The sequence below is a fragment of the Vigna unguiculata genome, chromosome 2, assembly GCF_004118075.2.
Source record: "Vigna unguiculata cultivar IT97K-499-35 chromosome 2, ASM411807v1, whole genome shotgun sequence".
Taxonomy (NCBI): Eukaryota; Viridiplantae; Streptophyta; class Magnoliopsida; order Fabales; family Fabaceae; genus Vigna; species Vigna unguiculata.
This window is the reverse complement of record NC_040280.1, coordinates 4073151-4084265: the sequence shown is the minus strand read 5'-3', so window position 1 is coordinate 4084265 and position 11115 is coordinate 4073151. Positions and strand designations below refer to the sequence as shown.

The window sequence follows — 11115 nt, the reverse complement described above, 5'->3', positions numbered from 1 at the left end:
GGCCCGAACCCGTGATGGGTCAGGTTGGGTTGAAATTGTTTTACAAATTTCAGTACGAGTCAATTTTTGACCTGGCCCATCAAGAACTTGACTCACCCAAGTTGAACCCGTGGTGAGCCAGGTAGGCTCACCAACCCACCCACAGATAAAGGGCCACACAATATTTTTGTGTTTAGGTTGGGTTGGGCACTTTTTTTTGCCAACATATTGAGTTGACAAATGCAAATCTAATATTTTTGTGATTTTGGTTTGTATTTGCAGTTGATTATTTTGGATTATATTTGGATTGTATAAAATTTTATTTAGATTTTAATCACAACTATAATTTAGTTTTTTAGGGACTGAAGACAATAAATTGTATTTTTTTAATTAGGTGAGCTAGTGAGCCAACCCGTTTAGCCCACCAACCCGTGGTGGGTCAGGATGAGTTCGAATTTTTTTGGCTCGTTAATAAGTGAGTCGGGTTGGATTGGCTCACTAAGTGGCCAACCCGTGGTGGGTCAGGCCGGGCCGAGTGGCCCGTTTTGATAGCTCTATTACCAATAGAGACACAATATCCAAAAATTGAGTTTCTATTACAAGAAAATCTTACCTAATTAGCATCTAAATAATCAACAACTTTAGTATGTTTATTATGACCATATAACAAACTTTATTTCAGAAGATCCTTTAATGTACTTTTATATACGAATGATTCCAATTCAATGATCTACACATAGGGAATTGAGAAACTTGCTCACCACACTAACTGCAAAGAAGATGTTAGGACAAATACTAATAAGATAGTTCAATTTTCCAAATAATCTTTTGTACTCCACATGATTTCATAAAGGCTCACTTTGATTAGGTAGGAGATTAGTATTTGTATCCATAGATGTGTCAACAGATTTTGAGTTCATCAATTCAGTTTCCTCCAAAATATCTTATGCATATTTTCTTTGAGATATAACAATATCATTGTTGGATTATGCTACCCCAATCCCCAAAAAATATCTGAGTTTGCCAATATCTTAGGTCGCAAAGTAATGACAAAGATGTTGTTTTATTTGGGAGATGTCGTGGTGGTCACTGCATGCAAGAACAATGTCATCAACATATTATTAAATTGATATACCCAACACTTGAGTGATGGAAAAAGACTGAATGATTATCTCAGTATGAGTCATACCAAATTGTTTCAAGTCAAGCCCTAAGAGACTGTTTCAAACCATATAAGTTTTTGCGTGGATGACATATTAATCCATAAGACCCCCCTTGAGTAACAAAACCTAAAGGTTTCTCTATATGATTTTTTTCCTGCAAATCCCCATTGAGAAAAGCATTTTTTTACCTCTAGTTGGTAAAAAGGAAATTGTTGAGAGCATCCATGGCTATAAATAAGTGAACAAAACTATTTTTTCCACTAGAGAAAAAGTATCACCATAATGTAAACTAAAAATTTGTGTGTAACCTTTGGCCACAAGACAAGATTTAAGACGATCAATAGTACCATCAAGACCAACTTTGATAGAAAATGTCCACATACAACCAACAACAAATTTACCAGATGGTAATGGGATGAACTCTCAAGTTTAACTATTATAAAGAAGACTTATTTCATCAAGCATGGTTTAATGCTAACCAAGATGGGCTAAGGCATCACCTACAAATTTTAGAGTTGACACAGAAGAAATAGATGAAAGGAAGGTACAAAAAGTTGAAAATAAATTGTGGTAACTCAATGCAGTGTAATGATTTGATGGATTATGCTTAGAGTGTATACCTTTACGAAAGGCAATTGGAAGTTTATACTCGGTTGTCGAAGTCGAAAGAGATAGAGTAGTTGGCACTAGAAATAGTGGCGAAACTTGAACTAAAATTTTAGGGGGGACAAATTATATTATTATATATAAATTATTTTCTAATTAAAAAAGGGTTTCATTTCCTCAAATTATTTTCTCTATTCAAAACAAGCACTCATATTCAAAAAGGCAAAAGTTACCTTTAGTCAGATGCTCCTCTACGCTCTTTGAATGATTTAAAATCTTCAATAATTGAATCAGAACTGAAGCTTGTTTCAATATCTCTTTCAATATAGATTATCATAGTGCTTGCTAAAAATTCAGTCTTCATCTTATTTCTCAACCTGTTCTTGATTATTTTTATTACAGAAAAGATCTTTTACTTGTAGCGGTAGATCCTTTAGTTGTAGCTATAGTAATTTTTGTTTAAGTTCCGCCATTGATGACATAGATGCATTTTTTCCATCTTCATCACTAGCCTTCCTCTTGAAAAAAGAATCAATTCTTTTACTCTTTACCATAATTTTTCTAATATAAATTTGTCAACTCTCTAGAAAAAGATAAAATTATGACTACCCCAAATTAAATTTTAAAACTAAGACTCAATATTTTAAGAAAACTAATAACTTCTAAATGATTAGCTTCCCTTACCTTAGAGTAGATTCCTAATCTTGCTCTTACCTTACACAACTTCAAAGTCTAAAATAACTCTATCTACACAAAGAAGAGTTTGATCAACAATTAAAACATGATTTTATGATCTCTAATAGATAGAGATATGCCTAGAGTGTAGAAAAGTCACATACAAGAGAAAAACATATTGCTTAAAAAAAAGGTAAAAAATAAACTTACTCAAAAGAAGAAATTGTTTGGTCTAAATGATCCTTAACTCCTTAATTTTTTCGTGGTGCAATTTGATTTTAGAAATAATAAGAAATTGATGGTGAAAATTGAGATAGAAATAAGAGGAGAGAAAGAGATGGAAGCACGAAAAAGAGAGAAATTAATTAAAAAGTAGAAGAAATTATATAAAACGTGATTTTTAAATTATAAAAAAGTCTTTTAAACTAAATTAATATAAATAATATATATATATATATATATATATATATATATATATATATATATATATATTTAAAAAATATATAAAAAATAAAATAAATAAAAAAACGTTGGGGAGTCGTGGCTCCCCCTTGTCAATACAATGGTCCGCCCCTGACTTGAAATTAGTCATTTTGTAGAGGTGAAGAATCCAAAGGTGCACTAGACATAAGAGGATCACAAATAATAGAGATGATGACTATAGCATATGGATACATATGAGGAGAAGAAAGAGACTTATTGTAAAGGGAAGATTCATCGAAGGTGACAAACATTGAAATAAAATAATAATTAAGGGTAGAGAAGCATTTATATCCTTTTTATGATATAATGAATCTCGAAAAGACACATTTGTGTGACCTAGGGGATAATTTATCAAAATCAGGACTAAAATTATGAACAAAACATGTAGATCCAAAAAATTTAAGTGGTAAAGGGTGGAGAGGTTTATGAGGAAATAAAATAAATTGAGTAACTTTATTATCTAAGACCAAATATGACATGCGATTAGTGAGATAACATGCACTAAGAATAGCATCATCCCAAAAATACTCACTATGGATTGACATTTTGCGAGTTATTTTAACAAGATGTTCATTCTTGTGCTCAGCCTCCCCATTTTTATTTAGGTGTATGCACAAGAGGTTTGATGAAGAATGTCATGAAAAACCATAAAATTTTGAAAAGAATGAGAAAGATACTCATGGACATTATCATAAATTGGATGTTTTTATTAAAATTTAACATTATATTTTAACAACTAAATTCAATAAAATTATTGATCAATAGTATGTTATTGTGTATCATAATTTGAGTATTCTTTAAAAAATTTCAATACAAAAAATTAATACATATTAATAATATGAAGAAGTTATTTCAACTTAATTACAAAATAATAATTATACATATTCATAAATGAAGACGTAGCTTCAATTTAATAACAAAATAATAAGTAAGTAGTGTTAAGGCACATATGAGATTTCACATGAATAGATGACAGTCTAACTCTAAAATTCTAAAATGTGTATTAGGAAAAACATAAATGAAGTTTACCAAAGCACTAAATGAAACTACGGAAAGAGTTAGATGACCACTTAAAGCTTGTATGAACATATTTGAAGCATTATACAAAGATAAGCATGAAACATTGGAAAAAGTCAAGAGAAGTGTGAAAAGAATATAAGTGTAAAGCATTAGACAAAGCCAAACAAAACGTTAGATGAAAATAAGAGCGCTAGACACACTACAAGTATAAAGTAAAAATGGACTTTACAAAAAGATCAAACGACAAGAACAAGTGAAGTAGACACGTTATACATGTTGTTTTCACATAACACTTTGAACTGTGAGATCGTCTAATCTTCGTATATATGTATTGACTCACATCCTAAAGATGGCACTGTATAACAAATCATCTTTTTGACTTTTTATAATCATTTTAGTGTTGTCAATACTACAAAATAATTTTTGGAGAGAAATTTGTTGGCAATTGATTTCTCCACCTCATAGAATTTCTTCTCCCACCCTATCAAAAACTTTCGAAAAATGCTTTCCATTAAAGGAGGGGATGTTTGACTTCCTAAACAAATTTTCCAAAAGTACTTATCGAGAAAATAAATTCCGAAAGTGATGAGATATAGGAAGAAAATGATGGGATGCACGAAGTAATTTCCAAATTTGTTTGCGCCTAATATGTTGAATGTTATAGAAAATGTGTTGACATAGAGGCAAACATGCTTTGAAAAGCATTGCACAAGGACAAATGAACAATCATACAAGCTCCAAAAGATCCTTTAATGGACGTTCATAAATAGAAGACATTCCATGCATAAAAGACTAATGTTCTACGCATGATTCTATGTGAATTGAATTTGTTACATGTAAAAGAATAAAAAAAACTTCTAAGTCTTGAAATATAATAGTCTATTGCACGGCTTTAACAGAGAAAGTTTTCTTTGTAAATTCTAAATCAGCCTCGTGAACAAGGAGCAATACTTTTTGTGAGAATTTTCTTCTAATCTTTAAACAACTTTTATTGTATTACCAAGAATTACATTGTGTATTCAACCAATAGTTGACGTAGTAGTCACATTTTATCTTTGGCAAGACAAAGCAAATTACCAAGATTAACTTTGTGTACTTTTAATCAATTTGATTAGTGGAATTATTTACAGTTTCTACAAAAGAACTAGATATAATGTAACTCAAGTGAATAAAAATAGAAGTGTTACATTGCTGTTTCTATGGTTCGTGCACAAGCTCTTATTTGGCTTTTATAAATGCTCTGTAAAAATATTTGTGAACCTTTTTCAAACTATTAGACAACCTCATTTGAGTGTCTAATAAATGACTTACAAGTTGTATTCAACCCCCCTTTTGGAGATAACTTTTTATTTCATTTGATATCAGAGTTAACCACTTACAGTTAGTTCTTTGTAGAACATGAGAAATCGATCCAACATCACGATGGAAAATGAAGAGCAAGCCACCAACAAAACCACCTTTGCATAAGGTAAAAAGTTCAACTACTAAAAGTAAAAAATGATCATTTTCTTTGAATTACGTCATATAGCTTTGGACCTTGGTTGGTGCAACAATGAGATATTATGAAAATTAACCTGGTGTTCTGATGAAAAGATTCTGTGACTAGGACTAATTGGACTGGTACATTTAAAAGAGTTTCCTCATTCTGTTCTTATCTGTTTTCAATAAGTAAAATACAAGTGCTGCTCATATATTATAATTGAAAGTCAAATGAAAATTTAACCAATGAAGTAATAGAACTTTCCCTTTCACACTGAAATTGAAATGAAATGCAAAGTAGAGCTCAAGAGCTATAAAACACAAATATAATATGAAGGATAAACTAAAGAGCTTTTTGAATGCTTCATGGCTACTTCAAGAGTCCAAAAGGCGATCCATTACCAGTTTCATAACTCTAGGAGCATCAACTGTCACAGCTACCTTTACTGTTGGCTTATTCGACCATTCATGGATTTCACCAAACCTGGCAATGAAAGGAATAAAGATGAAAAAATTAACTGAGTTTGTAGTACATGGTGAAGAAAAAAACATTCACAAAAAATGATTGTGTAACTCCATTTCATTAACCATCCATTACATTGTTCTTTTCATTGTTGAAAGCCTTTAATCAAAAAGACCTTCTACAAGGTACTCCAAAGGTTAGCATGCCTCCTCATTATTTCTTTGAAGTGTTTGTCACTAAATTATTCCCTAAAAAATCTAAAAAACCACTGTGTTCATCCTTGTGAAGACTGAATTGGTGACACAAAGTACCAATATGGTGACGGCTTAATCTTCGGATGATCAAGTAAAGGGTTCATTCAGAGAATTAACAGAGTATAAAGGAAAAGGAAAGGAAGATATTTTCTGGGCCAAATGGAAGAGAGAAGAGCAAAGGAGAATTTATTTCTCGGACTCTAATACTTTAACAAACTTTTTTTTGACAAAATTTGACAAAATTAGCTTTTTAGCACACAATAAAGCTTTTTCTTCTCTTTCCAAATCACATCAAACATTTCTTTCATTCATTGAGGCGCTGTCAAGTATACATAGTCAAAAGTTTGTCAACAAAAATTTGTTAAAAAATAATTTTCCATATACTAATTGAAAGGTGAATTAATAGTACAGATATTATATTAATTGTACGAACATTACCACTTGCACATGTATATTGATGGGACAAGTATAAGGGTCATTACAGATAACTACTTAATCTTATAAACCCTTTTAATAAATATAATTTTCAAGCAATCCTCAACAAAGCTATGTTCTACATGAAACAAATAAAGAAAATTAGATTATGTGGGAAAATAAATCTTTACTGATGATTTACACCATTTGGGACCAACAAGTTTTCTTGACCTTAGTTCATTGTAGCAACATAAATTTCAAACAAATTACAATAACACCTCTTCATAATTATTGAATTGCACATAATGCTCATGTTTTTTAATGTTTAAAACAAATATTCTTATAGGAGTACACATTGTAATAATTAAGGGAGATTTGTGTAATGTATGAGTAGTATCAGTATAATTCATTGAAAATTACAAAGGGGTTTTCTATAGATATCTAAAATGGAGGGATACTCTTAAAAAAATTTTGGACATCAAAAGCATAATATCAAGTGCATAAATCTGACAAATTAGAAACATAATTGGAAATGTTAATACCCTAAGGTCCAAAACCCTTATGATTAATGGTTTTGAATGCTGTTATGAAGATTAACAAATTATTGAAGTTTTGCTGTCACAGAGATGATGTTTTTTTGGCTTAGTCTTGTGAGTTTATGTTATGCTTTGAAGTGCAGATCCTTGGCTTGAAATGAGAAGGATTAAGAGTAAACTGATAAGTGCAAGATAAGAAATATTAGAACAAAGGCTTAAAACATGAGAGGACTGAAGAGTTCTTTTGAAACTAAGAATAGAAGCTCAAAAGGTAATGCTACGAGCCCAAGAATCCTGATGAAAGATGAGAAGGGAACATATAGAAAAGTTCATTTCTGCACTATTTTGATGTTCTTGAGAAAAACATTCTGAACAATAAGAAATCTAATACTAACTTAACAAGCTATTTTGCATGATTTAAGTATTAGAGCTATCAACAAAGTCAAAGTTAGCAAGCAGACGAACACAAATAACTTAAATTATACTTTTTTCCATAACAAAAAGGTGTGCAAAAACATCACTACACAAGTCTAAGATCTTAACTAAGTCAGCATCTTAGCACGTATCAATCATTTTGCAACACACATGAAACCCGTATAAAGAAATAACAAAACAAAACGCATGAAAATTAGACTTAGTTCTATAGGAACTTGATCCATTTTCATGTGGTTTCTACCTTTTCTGTTTGTTGAAGAGTACTGTGAGTCCCCTTGTAATGCCACTCGTTTGGACTCTGACAACACCTTCTATACAAGTTACAAGTGAAGGATCAACAGCTGCAAGAACCACAGTTGGATCATGAAGGTAAACCCCTGTATACAAAGTAACAATAATTAGTAACAGATTATTAGATCTCTACCAATTCTGCAAGCAGTATGAAGACAAACCTTTGGTATTGTATGACTCCAGATGGTAAGAGAAATATACATCTAAGATTTTGTGCAGGTATTGAGCATATTTTCCTTTTGAATTTGCCAAAATTTCTCTATCAGAACCTGGCAATTTTTGTTTTTTCGATGAGTGAACCAGAACAATGGTCAGTCTGCTGCCACAGAAAGTTAAATGACATACAACATAATTAAAATAGAACCATGCTGATGCTGTTTATCCTATGTTAGCTTTTAATCAATACTAAAATGTGTAAGTAACAGAACAGCAAATTTCAGAGTAGGTTTCACAAAACCATGATTTCCAAATATTGTGGATGGATATCATTCATAAACCTTCACCAAAAAGTTTAAACTTTGTAAGAGATGGCCATTGATGACTATCAAAGGAGAAAAAGAGGTTGTTGAACTTAGTCACAGCTTTTGGAATGTCATAAGAACCTTAGGAGAACCACACCACAAAACCTAGCTATCATAGTTCAAGGGCCTAAGGCCTTATAAACCCCATACTAGAATCTCATACTTTAAATATAGGACTCCCTCCGATGCCTGGGGAAAACACAACATGCTTCAATAGAAAAAAACTTATTCTCAAAAAAATTTTGGGGTGTGATAGAAAGTAAATGTACTATACAGTAATCTATTTCACTATTTATCCAGCACATTTCTCTAGGTTAGGCTAAGCTAAAGTTTATATGAGAAAACTTATTAAGTTATTTCTTTGACTTGGATAAAATGACTACACAAGTATAGAAAATACGAGCAAGGGAATTTGTGAAAGGGGTACTTGTCAGTATAACTTGATGGGTAACATTTATCCCCACTGCAAGTATATCTGCCCCACTTGTAAATACAACATCTGCAGCATCTGGATCACCAAATATCTAGAACCAAATCAAACCAATGAGTTAGACAGATTGAGTTGTGAATGATATAATATTTTTATGGAAATTATTAAGAATTTGAATACAGGATGGAACACTAACATTGGCTTCAGCTGCTGGATTCACATTGCCATTTACTGCAAAAGCTCCCCCAAGAATAACAATCTGGGCAATGTTCTTTGCAAATTCTGGATCCAGCTGCACAGCCTGCAAAAATATAATATTGTCATGAAATGAAACACAGAATGATGAGTAACATGAAAATGCCTTATTGGGAAATTGTAGATATATCATACCAAAGCAATATTTGTAAGCGGGCCCAATGCCACCACAGTGACTTTCCCAGGATTAAGTTTTGCTTGACGAACCAAAAAAGCAGGACCTGATTCTTCAATGGGCTTCCCCTTTGGTGGAGGAAAATTTTGGTTGCCAAGTCCATCTGCACCGTGGACAAAATCTGCAATACGAAGTTTTGTTCCTTTCTGCATAAAGAGACATGGATGACAACAGTTAGCAGAGTCAAGTGCAATGAAATACTGCAGAAGAAGAACTTTTAATTTCATACTGCTAACATGGTTCTACTTTTTCAGTGAGGCGATAAACTACAGTGCATTCCAAAATAAAGAAAACAGATATCGAAAGACAGCAAAAATAGTTTATTTATCCGTAGTAAGTAAGCAAAGTGATAAAACTGTAAACAAATTAGTAATACGCATTTGTTCTTCACTGAAAATTTCAAGTGTGCTGACAATATAATACAAATAGTATAAAGTACCCAAATTATACGATTATTGTATAGGCATTCAATTAAAGATCAAAATACATATTAGTTCTAAATGCTCATATAACATTCAAAGCAATTCCAAAACAAAAGCGATAAAGATCAAAGTATGACAGACTTACAGTTAATGTCAGATGTGATCCTTCTGCCACGGGTATATCTGTTCTTCCAGCAACCTCCAACTGCATATGCAAGTAGAGTAGGAGGCTTTTACCATTAATAAGTTAAGGGTCAATTTCATTCACCACAGAGAACAAACCCTTTTGAGAAACGGTACCAATGTTCTTACCAAATGCAAGGCATTTCTGGTTGCCAGAGTGGTGTAAACATTTCCATAGATGGTTGTGAGTCCAATAACTTCAACCTCTGGTGACTGTAGAGCAACGAATATTGCCATGGCATCATCTACACAAACCGGTGGCAATTCTCAGAGAAACAAGGAATTGCATAAACCAAGCAGACAAAGTGCCCAATTGATAAAAGAAGAGTCAAAGTTTGTTCTGAGATCAGAGCGGAGAAACGGAAACTCACGACTTCAAATTGGTTTGGATTAGCAAAAATACAACAAAGTTAAAAGGAAAAAAGAAACAAATTGAAAGACAGATATGTGTGTTACGTTACCGATGCCAGGGTCGGTATCAATTATGATCTTCTTTGGTTCCATATCAGGTGCCATGTCTGTCAGAACTAATTACTTGAGATGTTTCAGAGCCAAATCAGATTCAGAATTGAAATTGATGCTATTATCTCTTATTGGAGTGGAGAATACAAAGATAAACATGCCAATGATTATTTATTCTAATTACCAAGGTAATCCACATGCGATGGGTAAAGAAGCATGATGTTACGGGAATGTAATGTGTTTGTTTGGTCTCAAAAACATAAAATAATATCGTACACTGCAATGAGCAATCAACACCAATATTAAAAATCAAAAGAGATTAACCTTTGGTGATATGTTGGGTTGGGTCTTGTTTTGTTTTGTAGTGAAAATTAAGGTAGTGAGAGAAAAGGACTCAAACTTTGCCCTTTGTACTTTCTCAAATGCCTATGTACCAAACTTTTATTTATGTCACCTATCCAACCAAAGTAATCTTCCTTTATTAGGCAAACAAACAGAAGAATTTTAACCAAATAGATTATTAATAAAATAGATAAATAGTATAAGGCCCTCTTTTTCGGCCCTAATATTTAAGGGGTTGCCCCAAAGGTAATGGGCCTAAGGGTTGGCGCATAGGGTGTTCAAGGCCCCTAAGGCAGCCAAACCCTATTCTTGCAAAAACAGTTCCCTCACACTCTCCCTTTCTCCACAAAGCTCTGTTAGGGTTTAATCCCAATCTCGATCCAATGAGCTCAGTTTCGTCTTTTAGCTTCGTGTAAGTTTCCTACAACTCATACCTCTCCTTTCCGTTCGTATGTTCAGATTTCTAGTTAGGGTTTTGTCGTGAGCTTATGTTAAAACTCGCTTCGCTATTCTTTTCCAGCTCGTTA

At 32.5% G+C, this 11115-nt stretch overlaps 1 protein-coding gene across 1 annotated transcript; it reads right to left on the bottom strand.

The window, feature by feature from the left end:
• Positions 1-5529: 5529 nt before the first annotated feature.
• On the bottom strand, positions 5530-10553 carry LOC114174665 (probable uridine nucleosidase 2). The gene is made up of 9 exons (XM_028059491.1): positions 10246-10553; positions 9914-10029; positions 9747-9806; positions 9140-9325; positions 8946-9050; positions 8747-8843; positions 7960-8067; positions 7749-7884; positions 5530-5889 (listed from the first exon to the last, which is right to left on the bottom strand). Exons 1-9 carry the CDS (start codon positions 10298-10300, stop codon positions 5781-5783), a joined length of 972 nt encoding a protein of 323 aa, XP_027915292.1. The 5' UTR covers positions 10301-10553; the 3' UTR covers positions 5530-5780.
• Positions 10554-11115: the final 562 nt, after the last annotated feature.

Coding starts and splice junctions, on each gene's coding strand:
- LOC114174665 (XM_028059491.1), bottom strand. CDS start 10,300: ATGGCACCTGATATGGAACCAAAGAAGATCATAATTGATACCGACCCT. Junction 9,807..9,913: donor CCAGAAATGCCTTGCATTTG/GTAAGAACATTG, acceptor TTGCATATGCAG/TTGGAGGTTGCTGGAAGAAC. Junction 8,068..8,746: donor CCATCAAGTTATACTGACAA/GTACCCCTTTCA, acceptor AAAAATTGCCAG/GTTCTGATAGAGAAATTTTG.